Raw genomic sequence first — 23,658 nt, forward strand, 5'->3', positions numbered from 1 at the left:
TTCTGTCCCGGTTGCCCTTCTTCCAGGCCAGCTCTCTGCTGTGGCCAGGGAGTGCAGTGGAGGATGGCCCAGGTGCTTGGGCCCTGCACCCCATGGGAGACCAGGAGAAGCACCTGGCTCCTGCCATCGGATCAGCGCGGTGCGCCGGCTGCAGCGCGCCAGCTGCGGCGGCCATTGGAGGGTGAACCAGCGGCAAAGGAAGACCTTTCTCTCCGTCTCTCTCTCTCACTGTCCACTCTGCCTGTCAAAAAAAAAAAAAAAAAAAAGTGGAAAAGAGTATTATGATTTGCTGCATTACAGTAACAGTAGATTATTTTTTATTTAATTAAAAACCAGTGCTAAACTAGGATTTTTTTTTTTATTTTTTTTTAGCGCATAGAGCCTCTCTGGATAATGTGCCTCCTACACTGTGTAACGACTTCATGCCATGTTATATCATGTTATATTCTAGGCAGTGAGGAGGGAGTGTGGTGTATGAGCTGGTAGGACAGAAATCTCTCCAAAGTCCCAGACTTTCATTCAGATTGACATGGGAGTTCCTGAATCACAGGTTCTCCAAGACTGAGTGAGTGTTCCATGAGTGTGAGTTAAATGGCTTGATGGGAACAGGCTTCTGGTTCCCGTGTGCTAAAACTGACCATAGGCATGCCTTGCTACACATACCTAACACTTTACACAGGGCTGAGAGTCTGTTATCATTGAGTAAACACACATTTGTTATAAAATTAGTTTTTATTCCTCCAACTTGAAATCATTCAATTTGTTTCCTTTCTTTATGGTTCAGATAGCAACTGAATGCAACACACCTCCTGGACTGGACCAGATAATTTCAAGTCCAGATCTGAAATTACAGCAGTGTCATGATGAAGACTAGGCCTCTTTGTATTTTTAATTCAAACTTCCGCTAAAGAGAAAAATTTTAAAGAAATCCCTATAGTTTCCCAAGGTTTCAGGTAATGACTCTGTTAGCAACAAAGGTCAGTGTGGCCATTATAAGCAATGGCTGCATCAGCCATGGACTTTGTGATATATTTGAAAGCTAATGATAATTCCTTAAGAAACCTTTATGAGTTGGATTGCAGAAGTTACTCATTAAGTTACAATTATCCAGTTCCAAATTCTTCCTTTTATAGAAAGGATTGTGGGAAGGCTGTATCCACAGACACAGTCTGTAGGTAATTTTAATACCAATCAGTTAACTTAAAGATCTTGCTGTCTTAATTAGTGCTCCTTTTTAAATAAGACTGCTTAATTAAATTCTCAGTTCAGCTAAAGAAACCTTACACTTTAATCAGTGTCACAATTTTTCTCACAGTCAAACCTAGATGTCAGTTTCAGTGCTGAGTGGCTGGAGAAGGGAATTTGTTCTAACACCATTAATAACTTTTAAGTCAATGATGACAGGCTGCAGAGCCTTAGCCAGAAAAGTTTCTGGTCCACTCAGCACACACATTCTATACCAAGAGAGGCCTGGTTGGGAATTCCGGCTACTAAACTTCCCATCTCCTTGACACTGGAAGAGTTACTTTGGCGGAAAATTCATCCTCAATCTTTGTTTACTTGTGACTTTTTCTTTGTTTATAAATTGAGGCCAGCTGCAATTAGGAGCTGTCATCCTTTGATCAACATTTCAGTCTCTCCCCACTCCACCTCTACCATCAGTAACTGCCATTTTACTCTCTGCTTCTAAAAATGATTATTTTCAATTTTAGATTCAGCATAATTCAGGTCATGCAGTATTTGTATGTATGTGCCTGGCTTATTTCACTTAACCTAGTATTCTCTAGGCTCATCCATGTTGTCACAAATGACAGCATTGTCTTTCTAATGCTGGCTAGCATTCCATTGAGTATATATATACCATTTTCTTTATGCATTCATTTGCTTATAGACACTAAGCTTGATTTCCTCTGTTAGTGATTTTGATTATGAATAGTGCTACAATGAGCATGCAAATGCAGATACCTATGACATACAGATTTCATTTTCTTTGGGTAAAGACTCAATACTGGACTTTCAGATCATACTGAAACCCTATTTTTAATTTTCTGAACAACCTCCATACTGTTTTCCATAATGGCTGTGCTAAATTACCTTCCTACCAATGATGTACAAGAGAAAAACATTGGTGATTTTGGTGGTTATATTTATTAACAACGTAATGTATACTTAAAGTTTGCTAACAGAGTAGATATTGTGTTCTCATCATAAGTAAATAAGTTCATGAAGTCATGTATAGATAAATTTGCTTGATTTAGCTGTTCCATGATGTATATATATTTCACAACATCATGTTGTATACCATAAATAAAAATTTTGTGCTTATCAGTAAAGCATGAGTAAATAGCAAATCCAGGAGTCAAAGCTAATCAGTGCTCCAACCAACCTGCTTCTAAAACATAAAGTTAAAATGCCTGATGATCTTTCTATTTTCCCCAACAAAGGACTGACACTAAGGCCAAGGAGAATTGGCAGAACACAGAGAAGAATACTTGGAGGGATTGCTCCTTTTTCAAATCAGCATGTGGCAGGCCCTTTAAAATTGGCAGATTTATCTGTTACTCACCACAAGTCTGCTTTCCTGTAACACCAAAAATGTAATGGTCATTTCTTCTAAAAAAAAGGAAAAGAAAAATGTTTTACCATCAGGCAATAAACCACACAGTTTGGTTGCCTCCATTTCTCTCAAGAAGCTAATTGATTTCTGCAAGTTGAAATTTTATATCTAAAACTGATGCCCTAAAAAGGAAGTATGGTATCTTCTACAGAATGTATAGCCAGCCAACCACTACCCAAGGCTTACAGCAAACAATCGACCTGTCATGCCCTTCATATACACTTAAACTCTCTTTATAAATTATGTAAAATCTGTCTTTGTAAATATAAGGTAAAAGGTCTCTAGACATGAAAATGACCAAAATGTAGCTATATAACATCTACTGTGTGTGTCTGTTCATTTTTCTCCTTCCTGGTATCATTACCGTTTTCTTTGGGTTGATTCTGAGAAACATAGGTATTAAGTAACTTGCTTAAAGTATATCCACACAAAAACTGAAGGGAAAAGCCAGAAAACACAGCCATTGCTCTTAATCACTGAGCTCTAATTGAGGAAGATGGGTGCCAAGAGACCACGTGCTGGCTGGGCCATCTATGAGAGAACACATCCTTGACAAAACAGAGAAGGACTGCAGGAGGCAGTAGGGTAGAGTTCCCTCACTGGGACAGATTTCGTGTCGTTTCTTTTTGGTTTTGTGTTGTTATGTTTTCCTAACCAAAAGAAGAGGGAGAAATTGGAAATGATCTAGAAGTTGATCACAATTGGGAGTTCTTAATTTTCAATCACAGTCACTAATATTGTTAGCACTAATTTAGTTGTTGGTGAAGAAACGGGTTCAAAAAAATAAACTGGCACGTGCAAATTGTAAGGCAAGAGATGAAAATGGCCGGAAGACAGCAGAGAGGGCTGGTAGCTGTGGCCAGTGCATGCTTATTTCTGTGGCAAAATCAACAAATTGCCTGTCCACATTATTTATTTGTTTTTGAAAATTTGCTTTATTTAATTAGAGAGAGAAGAGGGAGAGAGAAGAGACACAGACAGCTCCTGTCCACTGATTCATTTCCCAAATGCCTGAGTCAGCCCCCAACCAGACCTGGGATGGGCCAAGTCAGGGGCCAGGAATTCAGTCCAGATCTTCCACGTGGTGGCAGGAATCCAACTGCTTGCGCTGCCCCCTGCTGGCTCCCACGGTGCACATCAACAGAAAACTGAAATCTGGAGTGCAGTTAGGACTAAAGCCTTCGCACTGTTATGGGATGTAGGTGTCTTAAGCAGCATCTTGACCACTGTGTCAAATGCCCTGACCACGTTAAAAGTCTTTCTGTGGTTCTCCACATCCAGGTTGGGTGATGTGTGGACGGCTTTGCTCACCACATCAGGCAAAGCAAGTCTCCAGTTCCAGCTGGGGATAACACATTTTGTTTTCTTCTCGTTGCCAATAGAACTCTCGTCTACTCTTTAGCTCAAGATTACCTTTTATTTTTTTATTATTTTTTTGTCTTGCAGTTTTTATTTTATATTTTTTTTAACTTTTATTTAGTAAATATAAATTTCCAAAGTACAGTTTATGGATTACAATGGCTTTTCCCCCCCATAACTTCCCTCCCACCCGCACCCCTCCCATCACCCGCTCCCTCTCCCATTCCATTCACATAAAGATTCTTTTTCAATTATCTTTATATACAGAAGATCAGTTTAGTATATATTAAGTAAAGATTTCAACAGTTTGCACCCACACAGAACATAAAGTGTAAAATACTGTTTCAGTACTAGTTATAGCATTAATTCACATTGGACAACACATTAAGGACAGAGATCCCACATGAGGAATAAGTGCACAGTGACTCCTGTTGTTGACTTTACAAATTGACACTCTTGTTTATGGCGTCAGTAATCTCCCTAGGCTCTAGTCATGAGTTGCCAAGGCTATGGAAGCCTTTTGAGTTTGCCGACTCTGATCATATTTAGACAAGGTCATAATCAAAGTGGAAGTTCTCTCCTCCCTTCAGAGAAAGGTATCTCCTTCTTTGATGGCTCGTTCTTTCTACTGGGATCTCACTCACAGAGATCTTTCTTTCATTTAGGTTTTTTTTTTTTTTTTTTTTTTTTTTTGCCACAGTGTCTTGGCTTTCCATGCCTAAAATACTCTCAGCCAGATCCGAATGCCTTAAGGGCTGATTCTGAGGCCAGAGTGCTGTTTAGGACATCTGCCATTCTATGAGTCTGCTGTGTATCCCACTTCCCATGTTGGATTATTCTCTCCCTTTTTTATTCTATCAGTTAGTATTAGCAGACACTACTTGTTTGTGTGATCCCTTTGACTCTTAGACCTATCAGTGCGATCAATTGTGAACTGGAATTGATCACTTGGACTAGTGAGATAGCATTGGTAGATGCAATCTTGATGGGATTGTATTGGAATCCTAGAAATGTGCCAGGATTACCTTTTAAAAATTTTCCCTAAAACCAACTTCTGGGCTCCTCCTTAGTTGGTAATGACTAAAATGAAAACATGATAGAAGAGCTTACTGGTTATTTCGGATACAGCTACAAGCAGGAATGAGGTGAGGACAGAGCTGGAAGCATATAAGGAGTGGAAACAGCGATATCTGCATTTGAGATGGCGCTGCTGGCCCCAGCCCTTGGGGAGGGAGGGCTCTGAGGCTCATCGAGAGAGGCCTTCGCTGATGGCTCAGCTGGAATCAGATTCCTCAGCACCCTCGCTGTCCCTTACCCTCCATTGCCAGGGGCCAATCTCTTACTCCAGGCTACTTCACTGTGTTTACCTCTTCAGCCTCTCTCCTGTCCTGCTCTCTTGTGGATATTGTCACCCCAAATATACACTTCCCTATAGCCTTTTAAATTTGGAAATACAAAAAGAAAGAAACATCAAAGTCAAGAACTTACTTGTTTCCAAAGTGACACCTCCTTCACCTCCAAATATACAAGCACATAGAATTTTTTAAAGATTTATTTGTTTATCTGAAAGAGTAACAAAGAGGAGAAGGGAGGGATGATGGGAGGGAGAGAGAGAGGAGAGAGAAAAGAGATATCTTCCATCCACTTGTTCACTACCCAAACACCACAGCCAGGGCTGGTCCAGGCATAACCCAGGAGCCAGGAACTACATCCAGGTCTCCCACGTGGGTGATGGAGACCCAAGTACCTGGGCCGTCTCCCACTGCCTTCCCAGAAGCATTAGCAGGGAGCTGGATTGGAAGCAGGATAACCAGTACTTGAACTGGCATTCTGATAATGGAATGCAGGCATTCTAAGAGGTAGCTTAACCTGCTGCACCACAAAACCCTCCCCTAACACCTAGAATTTAGGCCTGATTTTTTTTTCATAGTAAAATGTCTTAGTTCTTGCAAATTTAGTTTGCTTTGTGGTTATTTTGCTGCACTAAATCACTCATTCTCTTTTCTCAACTTATTGTCAACCCAGGCTGAATTTTCCTGTCCTGGGCATGTCCCCTGCTCTTAGATCTTCTGGTTGTGGAGTCAAAACTTACCTGGAAAACACCCAAGTACCATGGCAATTTTTAATATGATTTTTAATATTTTTAATATGATTGCTGTAAAGTAAGGCTTCTGAAAGATGAAGAAATTCTGAGAATAGGCCCTGGACAGGTTGAGTGGAGCTTCTAAAGCAGTGTGAATTAGACAAAAAATAGAATATTAGCCAAGTTTAGGCAAGATTTGCTTTCATAAAAGGTAGATTTACCATTAAAGATGAGATGTATTCTGTTTAATATTATTAATTCTGAAGCAAACAGAAACACTGTCTGGCATATGCATTTTTTCTGTTCTTATACTTGTTTGTTTCAAAACACAAAATAAAAACATACAGACATTCTCAGTTGCCTCCTCCTACAAACTAACCAAAAACAAGCAGCACCATGTTATTTCTCAAAAGATGTGATTATCACTCTATTGGAAGGTCCATCAAACTCACTCTGTGCAATAGAAGTGCATTGTAGGACCTTTTTTCTCTTTGCTTCCTATTTTTAATATTATTGTGAAATCAATGCATTTGCTTCGCATTACCTGTTAGAACATTCCATCTTCAGATTTGGATGAGTCTGAATTTATCAAAGTGATATATGTCTGATTTTTAAATGGAAAATTTAACGTGTGATTTTTTGGTAAGATTTATTTATTTATTTGAAAGAGTTACAGAGGAGAGGCAAAGGCAGAGAGGGAGAGAGAGAGAGAGAGAGAGAGAGAGAGAGAGAGAGAGAGATTGTCCATCCGCTGGTTCACTCCCCAATGGCCAGGGCTGGGCTACACCAAATCCAGGAGCAAATAACTTCATCTGTGTCTCCAGGTGGACCTCAGAGGGAGATGCAGGCACTCACTGTGCAATTTTCCTGATACCCCCACAAGGCCTGAACACTTTAGGGTGGGCTCCTACTCATGGCAAATCAGTTTTAAGATTCAAAAAATTTCAAACCTCTTTCCTGATTTTCTTTTCAACACACAAATGGAATAATGCATTTGGAGTAAGGAAGAACACTTAGAAAGCAAAACAAAACAAAACAAAACAAAAGCAGCGCTTGTCCTTAAAAGCTGCGGTCTCCCTAGGATATCATTTTCATATTAAATAAAGATGTAAAGAGTAAAGTGTGCTTAAAATCTCCCACAGATGTTAGAAATAAAATCTCCAAAAATGAATGTGTACAGTAGAGCAAACTCAGGATATAGCTCATCGTTATGGAGAATGAAAATTAAAGTACAGAAGTGTTGGTAATTCTGAGTCAGGGCAAGTGAACGTTAGGGTACTGTTTAGAAAACAGGAATTTATATTTCACAAATGTGTTGCAGTCTTAAGTATTTTCTGATTTTTTTTACCATTATAAAATGAGTGATATGCTAACTTAACTTCAAGTGCAATAAATGAATTTTTTTGAAGTTTATGAAAATATGTATCCACTTCAACAAATTCTGTTGAGTATCTAGGGTATCTGTGTATCAGAGGCTTTTGTCCTCAGTATACCAGGACAGTTGCCAAATACACTCCAGAGTGCCAGGCTTTAAAAGGTGCTAAAGAGAGCCTGCCCGATTACCTGAATTCCAATTTGGCTCGCAATAAAAGGTAGAAAAATTACTGAAGTACTTCTCAGTGTTGCTGCTCCAGTTGCAATAGACCTTATCTAATAGTTTATTACACTCAGAAAACAAAGCATATTCTGAGAAGAGAATCCACGTCCCCGTCTCTAACAGAACGGTCACTTTGAATTCTTTTGTCGATTTCATAGATTTCTAACAACCAGAGGATTGTTTTTTAAATCTGATTTTTATGCCAACAGCACAATTTCCTCTTCTGTAAAGTAGGACAGATTCATCCCACAAGCAACAATGGCTCTTTCCCTGCTTAACTCAAGCATGACAGATTAAGCTTCATGCAGACCAGTAAATGCCACCTCCCCACTTAAAGAGACTGTTCAGAGGCAGGCAAAGCCAGCGATGGGTTCCTGCCCTCCCAGGCAGCCACGCAGCCCTGATGGAGCGAGCTGCCCAGACGATGCCCTGGCAGGGCTCAGGCGACATGCCTCATTGAGGGTGCTTCCAGGCAACCCCCTCGCCTCCAGATTGTGCCCATCTCAGGAGAGCAGCCTTGGACAATGCCTGGCAGAAAGCAAGCACTTTGCACACGCTTGCCGAATATAAAAGGGGAACATGGGGGAAGAACATGGAAGCTTAGAGATGCTTTTAGATCTTGCCAGATAAAATGCTGTTATTTCTGGCACGGTAGTTAGGTGACTTGAAGAACAGCTAAGAAGTAGGAAAAAGGAATTAATGAAAAGGCGAAGTAGTAAAACACAAGGAAACCAAATAAGCAGGAGCCCAAACCTGTAACTGACCCATTATATCAGAAGATGATCTTTGATTGGCATTTGCAGTATGATGCTTCCAGATGCCTTTGAGCGAACTGTGTTTGGCATAAAGAAAAGAAGACTTGCTTCCAGGATTGTATGAGGACAACCATTATTCAGATTGCTTTGAGGGCATTGTTAAAATGCTGCTAAGTTTGCTCCTTAGGTATGGCATATAGGACTGTAAAAGCAAAACTGTGCTTTTTTTTTTTCTTGACACAGAAATAGAATTTGCCTGTCGATGTCAGATAGAGACTGAACCAACAGTACAAAAGCATGACTTCTACCTTCCTCACATGTGTGTAATTGGAGGCTATTATGCTTGTTGAAATCTGACAGCTACATGAGTGTATTTGTCATTTATTCCTTTCCTCAGGTGCAAAGAAGGCTACCAGGGAGTCCGTTGCGATCAATTTCTGCCGAAAACTGACTCCATCTTATCGGATCCAAGTAGGTCAAGCGTTTTTCTTCTCTCTTCTGCTCTGCGTAGGCAGCCCTTCCTCTGGGCAATGGTTGTGAACTCAGCGGAGGGTTGTAGTTCACCCGTGTGTCTCTGGGTCTCTGAAAGCTGCCAAGGACAGAAGCTGACGACAGAGGTTCAGGTTCAGTGCTAATGCAGGGCGGTTCTTCTCCAGCCATGGGGGCTGCCCTCTCCAGTTTCCACATTCACCCTCTGCTGGGGCCTCCCAGCGGGTCCTGTGCCCACCCTCCCAACTCTAGTACAAAAAAGAGGGATAAAGAGAAATTTACCTCCCACAAATGTGGTGGAAACTGCAGTATCATATTGGTTTTTAATATGTTGGTTGGTAATTTGTGGCAATATTAAAGCCGTGAACATTTATTTTACTTATTTAAGCAAGAAAAGATACACATGATATCATATAAGAACTTTTCAAGAATCTTTGAAAGTTGCATTCTGAGCAACACAATTCGCATATCAGCAATTTCTGTGCTAAGAACAAATTATTTTTTTCTCCATCATGAAAGAAGTTAATTTGCCACTGAAAAATATTGCTAGTCATTAGTTCAGATTATATATGGAGTCAAAGTAACTTTCTATACTAAATTTCCCAAAGCTGGTCAAATGTGAAATTTTTACTTTCTCTGTAAATAGTCAGCTCTTTCAACAGCTGTGACAATTGAATCACTACTAAAGAAAGGGGAATTTTATTGAATTGGCAATTTAGTTCAGTGAGGATAATGACATGCGTTTCTAAATCCTAAAGGCAATTTATGGTTTTCTGAATATTGAAGTGCATAACACAGATTTGGGCAAAATATTTTGTATTGATTAAGACAGAAGTCACGCTGCCTGTGAATGTGCAGTGACCATGTATTGAACATACCCTGCTATCTTTCAATATCTTTTCAGAATGTGTGTTTTCATTCTAGCTGTCTCTCCTCAGGTAAATGAAAAGTGCTTTCAAAAGGAAAAGTTCTAATTCAGTCTCATTGTTTTGTGTTGGCTAGGCAACCCACCACACACCGGAGCGAACTCCTCCATTCTTGGCAAATGTAGCTCTCCTGGAGAAAAGTGAGACACGCTTAAAAGCTAGCAGAAAACCCGAGATCTCTGTCCCTTGGGACGTGGGGGACTCTTCTCTAGGAATTACCCGATAGGCCCATGTTGCTGGAGTGTTTTGTACCTTGTTTATCTTGCGATTTTAGCTACTTCCTAAGTTGGTATCTAAAACACTTTTCAAGGCTGTAAATGGAGACATCTATTTGGAATATTAGGAACCTTCCAAAAAGAAGCAGCTGATGACGTCATTCCTGTGCCCTCCCTCCCACCTCCCTTCCTTCGCTTTCTCTCTTTGCTTTGCTTTTCCTGCTGTGTTAGTTTCCCTCTTTGGTTTCCTTTCTTTTATTCCTTGCTCATCCCTTCTCTTTTTCCTTTTCCTTCCTTCCCTTTCTTCATTATTTCCTTCTGCCTTTTTAGGCATCCTCCCTGCCTCCCTCCCTCTGTTCTGTTTTCCTTTTTTCTTCCTTCATTCCTTTTTCTTTTCATGCGCAGCTGTGGCATACAGGATACTGGTCAAGGTCTTGTGTATGGTACCGGGTGGGTACAATAATCTCTCTTTAAGCAATCTCATCTAACATTGCTGTCGATCGAATACCAAATCTGTCACTGCAAAAGCTGGTAATGAGGCCCATCCTGTGTAACAACTCCGTGTTCCCTAAGGAAAAGTGACCCCATGATCACAGCCACTACCCTGGAAAACCTAGGCCTTTAATGCATAAAAATAGCTTATACAGTTATATGATTAACAGTCAGAGTATGGAAACATTCTCTATATACCCAACAGGATTATGTTTAAGTAAAATGTCGTATGGCACATCTATCATGCTCAATTAAATTGTCAGTAAAATGACAGCTGTATGAAATTGTTTATGTTAAATAAAGGCGCAAAATTTAGTATTATTTTTATAGAAGATTTCAAAAGGAATAGCCTTCGGCCCAAAAGTGGAAAAGAAACACGCTAAAATGCTCAAAGGGAGTTTTTAGTATTTAGCTTGTAGGATTATATGAAATCCTTTCCTTTTTTTCTCCTGTTGTCTGTACAGTGGCATATCACGATGTGAGAATGAATTATGCCAAACTTCTTAAAATAGAAAAACAGGATAAGCATTGAGAACCCTGGGTTTGTCCCTGACACAGAGTTTAAATGGAAAAACGTGTCTCCCATTCATCCCTTCATATATTAATTTAGTTATTTAATCATTAACTTGTTACAGCAATGTTTTATGACCATCTACGATGGACCATCTATTAGGTCAGCTTCTATTAACACAAAGTGTGCACAGAGCATACTGACCTGAGGACCCCGCACAGTAGTGAGGGAGAAACACGTGTGCACATGTGAACATGGATGTATTTGGTGTAACATCTACCCCTGTGTGGTGCTGGAAGATTTATTTGGCTCCCAGACCTCAGGTTTTCTCCCTGAACAACTGCAATAACACCTCTAGGCATCCATCATTGAGACTGGCGAAGGCTCAAGCCAGCCCACTTACCTTACTCATTATTGCCACTGTTCATAGGGGGTGAAAGGTTGCATGTGCCATGCCCTGTGCCCAGGAGCTCCACCTGCAACATTTCACTAAACCCTCACAGTCTAGCAGAGTGGACTGAAAATGGCCCGCAGTTTATAGATGAGGAAATTGGACCTCAGAGATGCTAAATAAACTTGCTCAAGGTCATGCAGCTATTTAGTGCTGGAATCTGACTTCCACCCCAAGCGAATCCAGGGCCCAAGCTCCCAACTGCAGGGCTCTCTCCTCCCTCCCCTAGACCCCTTCCTTTTCTGGTTATTTTCAATAGGACATTTATCACTCTAAATCTCATTGACTGAAACTCAATGACCTGCAGCAGACATTATTCTAAGGAACAATATTTGCACAATTTTCATATCTTAATGCAGCAACTTGAGCTTCCATAGAGATTTAAACCCCTAATGAAATTTCCTTGTCAAAATCCTTGCTGAAGGATTGTTTAATTTGGTGCCCATGATATCTTTGGAATGAGTCTGTGCTCAGGAAATAAGCTTCCCTCCAACACCCGCTCTCCATTTTTCACCCTGTGTGCCCTCCCTTCCCTCCATCTTCTTCTCCTTCTTCCCTCTTTCCCCCCCTATTTGCTTGTTGCAAGCTTCGGCCTAGGGAAATACAAATTAACATTAAGGTTAGAAGCCTCCGCTGTTTCCTTCTCCCGCAAGCGATGGACAGTTTTCAGAAATGTGCCCTTTTGACAATACATTAAAACATAGAATGAAATAAAATTTCAGACTACATACATGCATTTGAGGAAATGATTCACCGGTGTCACATTGAGAGCATTATCCTAGGCTTAGGATGTGTCCCCTAATGCCTGTGAGTTTGGAGTTTATCAGATCATCCTACAGAGCCCATGTCCCACAAGTCACATTCAGGAGAATAAGCTGAGATTCAGGTGGATGCTGGAAGGTAGAGAAAGGAACAGGTAGTGGTCACGGTAAAGATGTCACCTTATGGCCGGCGCCGCGGCTCACTAGGCTAATCCTCCACCTAGCAGCGCGGGCACACGGGGTTCTAGTCCCGGTCGGGGCGCCGGATTCTGTCCCGGTTGCCCCTCTTCCAGACCAGCTCTCTGCTATGACCCGGGAGTGCAGTGGAGGACGGCCCAAGTGCTTGGGCCCTGCACCCCATGGGAGACCAGGAGAAGTACCTGGCTCCTGCCATTGGATCAGCGTGGTGCGCTGGCTGTGGTGGGCCAGCCACAGCGCGCCGGCCGCAGCGGCCATTGGAGGATGAACCAACGGCAAAAGGAAGACCTTTGTCTCTCTCTCTCACTGTCCACTGTGCCTGTCAAAAAAGAAAAAAGAAAAAAGAAAGAAAGGAAAGAAAGAAAAAAAAAAGAAAGGAAAGAAAAAAAAAAGAAAAAGATGTCACCTTATGTGTAGGGGCCACCACCAACCAGTACAGCATTCCTGCAGGGCATATATCTGCACAATGCTTCTGCCAGCCCTGCCCATAAATGACAGCAGACAGCTTCCAGGAAGCCCTGTACTCCTCTTGACTGTTCCTAATTCATTGCTTCAGAACCAGCTTCTTTGACCCACAAACAGTGCATGACCCTGCAGTCCTCTGTCCTGTTTTCCTTTACAATCATTAACTCCCACACAAGTCAGGAACACCCTTAGCCTTGAAGCAGAGCTGAGGCACCATGCATTGGCCAGGGGTTCAAGCAGATATGTACATGAGTTCTTACCAATATGCTAACATTACCACTGGCCCGAGGGAGCCTGAGAGCAGTTCCAAAGAATAGATTCAGAGCAGCATCAGAAAGCAGGGTAAGGCTAAGGAATTACCATCAAAAGTGAGGGCCCTCCTCCTCATACATAACTAGGCGTGGTTATTCCCAGACTCTCTCCTCTTCTCCCCATCTGCATCCCATACCCAGTATGTGCATAGCTGTGCAGCAGGTAACAAGTCTGCAGCCTCAAGCTTTGACATGAAGCAAATGCAGCAGAACCTCTCCCACTCCATGGGAGGATGGGAACTAACTTCCAGCACTGGTTCATAGGTGCTTAATTACATTCACACGTTGCTTTCTTTGGATTGGAAGCCGAGCTCTGCTCTCAGAATTGCCTGAAAGATGCAAAGAGCCAGGTCTAGATGTGGATTAGAGGAAAATCAATGGAAAAAAATGATAATGGTTTAGGTTTCCCATTACCCCAAACCAGGCTTGTGAGGCTCAACTTTCCGGGAGTAATCACTTTGAGAGTTCAAATAGTAAATCCACCACACCATGTGGTTCTGTCTCGAGAGAGAGAATCAGGCAGGAAAAGGAGCCACATCTGAATAATCTGCAGGGACAACTCATCAGGTGTGGCACTGCCTCCTGCCTTGTGTACCAGGAAGCCCTCGGGATAGTCACCCCTGCTCTCAGTGCCCAAGGCATCAGGCCCAGGGTTGCCTGCTGCTCCTTTGCCTTCCATAGCACACTTGAGAACAGCCTGGAATATCCAAGGTGCAGGCAGCAGCCTGGGCAAGAGTTTGCTACTCAGAGGAAAGAGGCTTTCTGGAAGAGAATAAATAGGACGTTTCCTCCCAGGAAACCCATACTGTACTCTCTTGCCTTATGTAATGCACAGATGCGCATGTGTTGCATGTGTCAGCAATGTAATGGAAGGGTGTAATGTAATAAAATGTGCTTTGACTCAAGAATGAAAAGGTCTGAATCTCAGGCTGTAACCACCTGCTCTTAGCATTGTGGCTTTGTGCAAATCACAGTGTAATTGAGACTTCAGTTCTTTATCTGTAGAAGGATTCCCTGGGCATCTTGGTTAAAAGTAGATGACAGCCCTCAGTATACAGAGGGCTGTCCCTGAAAGCCATTTGGAAGTGAGGTCCAAAGCACAGCCAAAATACTGTATTGGTTTACTCAGTCATTTATTTATTCTCCCCAAGGAAGTAAGCATATTCATTTTTTTAAATAATTTTATTTATTTATTTGAGAGGTAGAGTTACACACAGTGAGAGCGAGAGACAGACAGAAAGGTCTTCCTTCCATTGGTTCACTCCCCAAATGGCTGCAATGGCTAGAGCTGCACCCATCCGAAGCCAGGAGCCAGGTATATCTTCTTGGTCTCCCATGCGGGTGCAGGGGCCCAAGCACTTGGACCATCTTCTACTGCTTTCCCAGGCCATAGCAGAGAGCTAGATTGGAAGAAGATCAGCCAGGACTAGAACCAGCGCCCATATGGGATGCTGGTGCCGCAGGCGGAGGATTAACCTACTGTGCCACAGTGCTGGCCCCTAAACATATTTAATAAATAGTAAGCTGTGGATCCAAACAAAAATAATAAGAGTCTATTGTCTTCGTCTACTCCAGCTATTAAAATACCATAAGGGTCCGGCGCCATGGCTCAATAAGCTAATCCTCCGCCTAGCAGCGCCGGCACACCGAGTTCTAGTCCCGGTCAGGGCACCGGATTCTGTCCTGGTTGCCCCTCTTCCAGGCCAGCTCTCTGCTGTGGCCAGGGAGTGCAGTGGAGGATGGCCCAAGTGCTTGGGCCCTGCACCCCATGGGAGACCATGAGAAGCACCTGGCTCCTGCCATTGGATAGGCGCGGTGTGCTGGCCGCAGCACACCGGCCGCGGCGGCCATTGGAGGGTGAACCAACGGCAAAGGAAGACCTTTCTCTCTGTCTCTCTCTCTCGCTGTCCACTCTGCCTGTGGGGGGAAAAAAAAACCAACACCATAAGGACTCATGTTGTAGCTCAGCGGTTTGTTGCTGCCTGCAACACCAGCATCCCATATCAGAGCACCTGTTCGGGTTCCAGCTACTCCACTTCCAATCAGCTCTCTGCTAATGCACTTGGGAAGACAGCAAAAGGTGGCCCACATACATGGAACTCTGACCCTGTAGAGTCCCATGGTCCTGTTTTGCACCAATTTGGAGCATGAACTAGCAGGTGGAAGATCTCTCTCTCTCTCTCTTTCTGTTACTCTGCCTTTCAAATTAAAAAAAAATCTGTTTTAAAAGAAACCAAAACCATAAACTGGATAAATTGTAGACAATAGAAATTTCTTTCTCATCATTCTCGATACTGGGAGTCCAAGACCAAGTTGCCAACAGGGTCACTGTTGGGGGAGGGCTCTTTTCTCATGGACAATGTGTTCTTTCTGTGTCCCCAGATGGTGGAAGAAGCCATACAATTCTCTGGAACCCCTTTTGTTAGGACTTGAACCTTATGAGGGCTCCGCCCACCCTCATGACCTAATCTCCCCCAGCAGTGCATCATTGCATCAAACTGCCATTTTGAGGGAGACACAAACTAGAACATAGCACCTACCACCAATAAACTCATGGTTTAGCAAACTACATCTATTTAAGTTGAACAATAGGGTTCAAAGGATATAGAGATTGAAAGGGTTTCTTCCTTCAGAATCTTACTAGTAGTTTGACATTGGACACATTGCTCAGTCTTAATGCATCCTGGTTATCTCCTTTATACGTTAGCACATTAAAAGAATCAGTAACATATACAGCTATTGCTAGGATTAAATAAAATGCTCCATTCTGAGCTTGTTGTACTTGGCACGTGCTGAGAGCTACATAAATGTTATCTATTATTAACATGATAAATTTTGTTATTTTATCTGTCACCTTCATTACAAGGTACTGCCAGAGATTTCAAAAGGTGAGACCTGTTACTTGATCTCAGACATTTGCAGTTGTATACAGGAAATAAAAATGTATGAATAACTGTAAATAAGGGCAGGTATATGGAAATAGTAAAAAATGAATGAGCAATGAAATTTCACATCAAGCAGAGAGGGAGATCGAGGTTGCTCAGGAAGGGTTTTCTCTAGGAGGGATAATTGCAGTGAGCCTGGGATAGCAAGGCTCCATCCTGTTGCACAGGCTGCTACTGTCTAAATTTATGGGTAAAATTCATCCTAGAGGGTAAAGGGCCCTCTCTGGAGGTCTACAATCTAGTCCGGGGAAGGCAATCTCCGTTAATCAATTAGAAAGAGAAAGGGCAGACAGCATTAACTAATCACCACTTGCCCCTGGTGCATTAATCCTTACTCATGGGCTGGTTCATAATTTCCAGACTGGAATCTTGGGGGATCACTTACATCTTCTCCAGCACTCTGCCCTCCAGTAGCCTCCTCAACATTGTTTGCAGAATGGATTCTTATGTAAAATCAGCACTCTCATTACCATATTTTTGGTCTTGAATGAGAAAAAGTAACAGAGAATTATCTGATATTGAGCTTGAATCTCAATATCAATTCTTTCAGCTGTGTGACATTGCCATATATTTGATTGCTGGCATCTTTAATTCTACTTATTTCTATTGTGCAAAGTAATATACCAAGCATACTTGCAAAAGCCCACCATTTTTCAAAAATTAGGAAGACAATTTTGTTTACAAGAAAGAAAAAGTTTCCTGTGAATACATAATACAGAGATTACCACTAATGATCAATTAGTATATATCTTTTCAATTAATTTATACTTTTTTGGTAAATATATTCATGTTTGAATTTACCAATACATTGATATTGGCATGACTCAGTCGGAAGGAAGCATGGGTGTCCCTGCCTCCCACAGCTCCTTTGCTTGGCTGTGTCTCCCCAGCTTGGTGACTACCACTTCTTGGAGAATGGGTTATCTTGATTGTGGTCTTGTTAGGCAGGCCTTAAGTCAACTCCCAACCAGTTCTTGGTTCCTGTATGTGGCCCCAGACAGTCCACAGATGTGCTAACACTATTGTCTCAAGCTGCTGTCGAAGAGCAAGCCAGCCTGGCGCCTCTTTAAACAGACTCCCACGATCAGAGGTGGGCTCTCTCTCTCATCTCACTCCTGTCTCTTATGCTTTCAGTGTCAGGGAGGGAGATCAAGTGTTACAAAATGGTTCTAGACTACGGGATTATTTCCTTTATAAATTCTGCATGTGGCAATTTGTCTTACACTTCATTATCTATTATCCATTTTATCAATACTTTAATCAAATCTGAGGTAAGAAAAATTAAATGTTCATATCTTGTTACATAATATACTCATTTGTTTCACAAAATTAGTGTTATTCTATACATATTTTATAACCAGCATTTTCTTACACTTATTATATTAGGATCATTTTCCCATAGTATCGTGCAATCTTATGTTCTTCAAAACTATATTAAATTTATTTGAGAAGCAGAGAGAGAGAAAAAGAGAGACAGAGAGATTCCAAGCTATTATTTTAAACGGTATACTATCATAAGGATGTAACAAAAATTATTTTAACCAATCATTCATGATTAATAAGTCATTTAAGCAATCATTATTTAGTATTTCCAGTTTTTCATGATTAGAGTGGTCGACAAGCATTGCATATAAGTCCTTGTACCTTGGGGGCTAAATTACTTTTTGAAGACCAATTACTACCTTTCTGATAACTGTATCTCCAGAAAAATTCTATCAATTTACATTTCCACGAGCACAGTATAAGACAGTTTATTTCATCTTTTTCCTTCACTAGCACTGGACAGTATTATTTTAATTGCTAATATTACAGAGAAAATCAAAGAAACCCTAACCACAAAACCAAGTTGGCCCTCCCCAAGAGAGTCCAGGTCATCCAGTATTACCTGGTTCTTCCCACGCATGGCTTTCTGTGCTGCTTCTTCAGAGTCCACGTTGCATAAGTTCCAATCACATCGTAACACATTGCATGTGTTACGACACAGTTACAACCGCTATCTGCAAAATGCAGGGAAGACCAGAATGATTTTCACCTGTGTTAATTAGACTTTCCTAAATTTATCCATTGATTTACGTGTTATGCCCTGGAGCTTTTACATTTTGGAGATATATGGCAGAATTACCTAGTTCCTGTTTTGTTTTTGTTTTTGTTTTTGTTTTTTTTCAATCATGCCAGTGCTAGGATTAACACAGTCTGCACACAGAGCTATTTTAATAGAGGATGATGGAGCTGTATTAATAGAAGATGATAGAGCAAGTTCACTCTTGTGTGACTGGTAAGAAATGGAATAGTCTTGGGGGGCCAGCGCTGTGGTGCAGCGGATTAAAGCCCTGGCTTGAAGCGCCAGCATCCCATATGGGCGCCGGTTCTTGTCCTGGCCGCTCCTCTTCCGATCCAGCTCTCTACTATGGCCTGGGAAAGCACTGGAAGATGGCCCAAGTCCTTGGGCCCCTGCACCCGTGTGGGAGACCTGGAAGAAGCTCCTGGCTCCTAACTTTTCGGCACAGCTCCAGCCATTTCAGCCATCTTGGGAGTGAACCAGCGGATGGAGGATTTCTCTCTCTCTGTACCTCTCTCTGTAACTCTTTCAAATAAATAAAATAAATCTTTAAAAAACAACAACAACAACAACAACAACAAAAAAAAAGGTCAGCGCCACGGCTCAATAGGCTAATCCTCCGCCTATGGCACCGGCACACCGGGTTCTAGTCCCGGTTGGGGCACCGGATTCTGTCCCGGTTGCTCCTCTTCCAGTCCATCTCTCTGCTGTGGCCTGGGAGTGCAGTGGAGGATGGCCCAGGTGCTTGGGCTCTGCACCCACATGGGAGATCAGGAGAAGCACCTGGCTCCTGGCTTCGGATCAGCGCGGTGCGCTGGCCTCAGCAGCCATTGGGGGGTGAACCAATGGAAAAGGAAGACCTTTCTCTCTCTCTCTCTCTCTCTCACTGTCCACTCTGCCTGTCAAAAAAAAAAAAAAAAAATGGAATAGTCTGAGCTATTACACATCTTTATTTCTATCTTGAAACTGCCATTTGCCTTTTAGTTTTTATACAGTTGTTAAAAATTGGACACACACATTGTATATAACCTCTCAGAATGTGTATCATAAAAATGTGAATGGAAATATGTAAAACTTGACCATTGTGGGCCATACTCAGAGGCACAGGGATAGGCATTTTATCTTAGTATTAGCACCATATTTCTGATTCTAACAGAGGGGCTTTCATGGAGTGAGGACTTACTATTTGCCAATGTTGTGCTAGGCCTTTGGGTGCATTTCCTCATTTATTACTTGCTTTAATTATGGTAATTTTGTAATGGATAAAACTGAGATTCATTGAAGTTAATTAGCCCACCAAAATAATCAGTTCCTAATCATTTAAATTCTGATCTTTCTATTCCACACTTTAGCCTCCCAAATGCTTTCTGATAAAATTTTACCGAAAATAAATTTGTTGCACAAGGAGATTTTTTATTGTTTTGTTTTGTTTTTATGTTTCATAAGGAGTCAAGAGCAAGGCATTCTCCATTATTTCCTGAAATGAATGTCTTCATTAAAAATCATGATTACTGGTATGACTAAAAATGCAAGTTAAGCTAGTAGAATGCACAATCACTATGGTTTAGGGTTCAACTGTTTCATTAAGCAATACAATGCTATGTATGTAATATAGATCTTGACATAGAAAAGGCACTTGAGAACTTATTGGCACTTAAAATGGATATTTCCATGATTCATTTAATATGAAGATTAACTTTTGAAGCATGGGGGGTGAGCCACAGTGCCAGCATCCATTATTAGAGCACCAGTTCAAGTCCTAGCTGCTCCACTTCCAATTTAGCTTCCTGATAATTAGCCTGGGAAAGCAGTGGAAGATGGCCCAAGTATTGGGGTCCTTGCCACCCATGTGGGGGACCAGGATGGAGTTTGTCACTCCTGGCTTCACCTTGGCTCAGCCCTGCCCATTCTCTCTCTCTCTCTCTCTTCCAAGTAAATAAAACTTAGTAGAATTCTTTAAGGATTTATTTTTGAGAACTAGCATGGTTCCTTCTGCATTGCAGATTTCCGCAAGTTTTAACAGTTCAGTTATAGGGATTGGTCTCTTCACTGTCTCCATTGCCTTTGGAATGTTGAAAACCTCACTCGATTAAGTACATTTTGCAGGAGAATTAACATGGAATCAATCTGGCAGATGATAGCCACTGTCCTTTATACCATGATATTATCAAATTTCCTGGTTTTTCTTGATGTTTGTCTTCATAATAAAAACTCTATGATTATACCTGTAGGAAGTTTCCAAATCTTGAGCATAATCTAGTTCAGTGATCCAGGAAGGCATCCCAGACTCAGTAGGAGAGTTTTGTGGATAACCTCTAACGCTGGCCCTCAATTAAGAGTGAGCAATAAGGAACTTCAAACCCAAACAGCATCTGTATAGCGTAAGCTGACTCAGACACAAGTATGAATATTAATGGCCTATTTTAGATCATGAAAGACATCTGAGCAGGTACATTTATATATTCATTATTTGTAGATTTTCTGTGATAACCCTCTTACAGTTACAGAATAAGCTATTTCACATTTATTTTGAACTAAAAATTAAGACTAATACAGTGAGATCTATGTAAAAACTATGGCGCTTTACTGAAGGACACAAGATCTAAATTGGGTGATACAGTATACTCTCAACAGAGAACATACTTTGTAACCTGGCATTGTTCCTTAAATATTTATCACTGTAGTTTCAGATAAAATCCTTAGACCATTTCATAAATGTTTTTGCAAGTGTGTGTGTGTATGTGTGTGTGTGTGTGTGTGTGTTTCACTATGGAACTTAATTAGTAGATTATTGAAAAATAAAATGTAGGGGGCTGGCGCCATGGCTCACTTGGTTAATCCTCCGCATGCAGCATCGGCATTCCATATGGGCGCTGGTTCTAGTCCCAGTTGCTTCTCTTCCAGTCCAGCTCTCTGCTGTGGTCCAGGAGGGCAGTGGAGGATGGCCCAAGTCCTTGGGCCCCTGCACCCACATGGGAAACCAGGAGGAAGCATCTGGCTCCTGGCTTCGGATCCGCGTAGCTCCTGCTGTAGCGGCCATTTGGGAGGTGAACCAAGGGAAGGAAGACCTTTCTCTCTGTCTCTCTCTCTCACTGTCTATAACTCTACCTGTAAAATAAATAAAAGAAAGAAAAAGAAAAAGAAAATGTAGATTTTACAGGAGGACTGGGATGATGTTGGACTTAGTTAAAGCTGTACTCCTCGTGTCTACCAGTGTGCATCCCTCACATCAAGCTTTCAAGGAATTTTGATTGAATGATTGAACAAGTGAGAGACTTGTCCAAGGTGGCCTGTTTCAGTAGTTGCCACTTTTCAATGCACTTGTAGTCCATCCACTTCAAAGTTTTTCTCACATCTGGGAAATGCTATGACTTTGCTAACTGTTGTGAATAATTAATACAGTGGGGCTGGTGCCGTGGCTCACTTGCTTGATCCTCTGCCTGTGGCACCGGCATCCCATATGGGCACTGGGTTCTCATCCTGGTTGCTCCTCTTCCAGTCCAGCTCTCTGCTGTGGCCCGGGAGGGCAGTGGAGGATGACCCAAGTCCTTGGGCCCCTGTACCCGCATGGGAGACCAGGAGGAAGCACCTGGCTCCTGGCTTCGGATCTGCGTAGCTCCTGCTGTAGCGGCCATTTGGGAGGTGAACCAATGGAAGGAAGACCTTTCTGTCTGTCTCTCCCTCTCACTGTCTAACTCTGTCAAATAAAAATAAATAAATAAAAAATAAAAAAATAATGAATACAGTAACAAAAGTGAAACTCCTATTTTAAAGTAAAATTAATTCATGTAATTTTTAATGAAAATAGTAGATTCACATGATTCAGTATCAAACATTAGGAAGGGCTTTTCACTATTTTCTACTCCTGGCTGCCCTTGATGGACTTAGGTCCTCTCTAAAAGTTAAAAACTATTGGTTGAACTCTGTAATTAATACACAATTACTCTTAGGTGTTTAATTAATGCTATAACTAGTACTCAAATAGTATTTTACACTTTGTGTTTCTGTGTGGGTACAAACTGTTGAAATCTTTACTTAATATATGCTAAATTGATCTTCTGTATATAAAGATAATTGAAAATTAATCTTGATGAGAATGGAAGGGGAGAGGGAGTAGGAGAGGGGAGTGTTGTGGGTGGGAGGGAAGTTATGGGGGGGGAGCTATTGTAATCCATAAGCTGTACTTTGGAAATTTATGTTCATTAAATAAAATAAAATATAAATATAAAAAAGTTAATTAATGCTGTTGTTTCTTTTAATAGAGTTACTTTATAAATATACAAATAGAGTGAGCAAAAATCCATTTCCCCTTATTATGTAAGTGAAATACATAATACACACTGTTCCACAGCTTGGTTTTCTGTACATATTTAGCAAGGGCTCTTCAAGATCATTTTATTTAATGCATATAGAATATTCTCATTCTTTTTACAATTGCATACAATTCCATTCACTGCGTTTAACTTAATACGATGGCTATAGTCTGAATGTTTGTATCCCCTCAAAGCTTGTGTATTGAAATCTAGTTACCAATGTGATGGGACAGAGTCCTCATAAATGGGATTAGTGCCCTTGTGAGGGAGGCCCATGCTTCTTGTACCTTGTGACCTGGAGATTAATATCATTGTCAAGTATAGTATTACTTGTTTCATAATATCTCTACTTTTTAGAGTATTTTAGTTTCTAGGACAAAACATGTGGAGGTATCCATACACATATATATATTACTTGAACTACTAATAACTATATTACTAAATAATATATTACTTGAAATACTAATAACTACTCATTATTGCTATATTATCATAGCATCAGAAATTAGTGATGTTCATAATGTAATATGTAATGAGCATGACCAGAAACACACCATGCATGTAATCATAGACTACCATACTATGAAGTATTTGGGGATTGAATGGTTCAAGATCTAGGTTGATCCATCAAGAAAAATAATATTGAATAATAACATCATCATTGTACTGATAGAGAGAAACCCAACCGGTGTCCCAAATAGGATCTCTAAACTATTTAGAAGAAGATCACTGTCTGGATAGTGTCGGATACATCTCAGATGATTCAGTTCTTCCTATTTGAATAACCAGCATGATTCAGCACAACCACTGAGCTACTGACAGACATGGAAAAATATGAATATGTGTTCTGTCTTATCAGCGTTCCTCAGTCTGCATGGTGCATAGAATTAGACCCTGGAGCCAGAGGTTTCATCCTCCCTTTTTCAAAATGCCCTCATTTATGTTATAAATGACTTTGTAGTCATTATCATTTTTTCTTCAGCAGTTTTACTTGCCCCCCTGCATTAACCCCATAGCAGTTTGTGTGTTCTCAAAGATAACCCTGGAAAGTATCTGCCATTTGTTGGACACATAGAACTTCTTTAGAATATTCAACCGTATTTTGTCTCAG

The 23,658-nt window shown here is 41.2% G+C and overlaps 1 protein-coding gene across 8 annotated transcripts in view; it reads left to right on the top strand.

Moving 5' to 3' along the window:
- Positions 1-23,658, top strand: part of NRG3 (neuregulin 3) — a 1,153,291-nt gene that overhangs the window by 885,421 nt on the left and 244,212 nt on the right. For all 8 annotated transcript variants that reach the window (XM_051832994.1, XM_051832999.1, XM_051832996.1 and 5 more), the window contains exon 3: positions 8,809-8,882. In XM_051832994.1, coding sequence (XP_051688954.1) covers positions 8,809-8,882 — 74 coding nt within the window. The remainder of the gene's footprint in view (positions 1-8,808; positions 8,883-23,658) is intronic.

The sequence above is a fragment of the Oryctolagus cuniculus genome, chromosome 15, assembly GCF_964237555.1.
Source record: "Oryctolagus cuniculus chromosome 15, mOryCun1.1, whole genome shotgun sequence".
NCBI classification, from domain to species: domain Eukaryota; kingdom Metazoa; phylum Chordata; class Mammalia; order Lagomorpha; family Leporidae; genus Oryctolagus; species Oryctolagus cuniculus.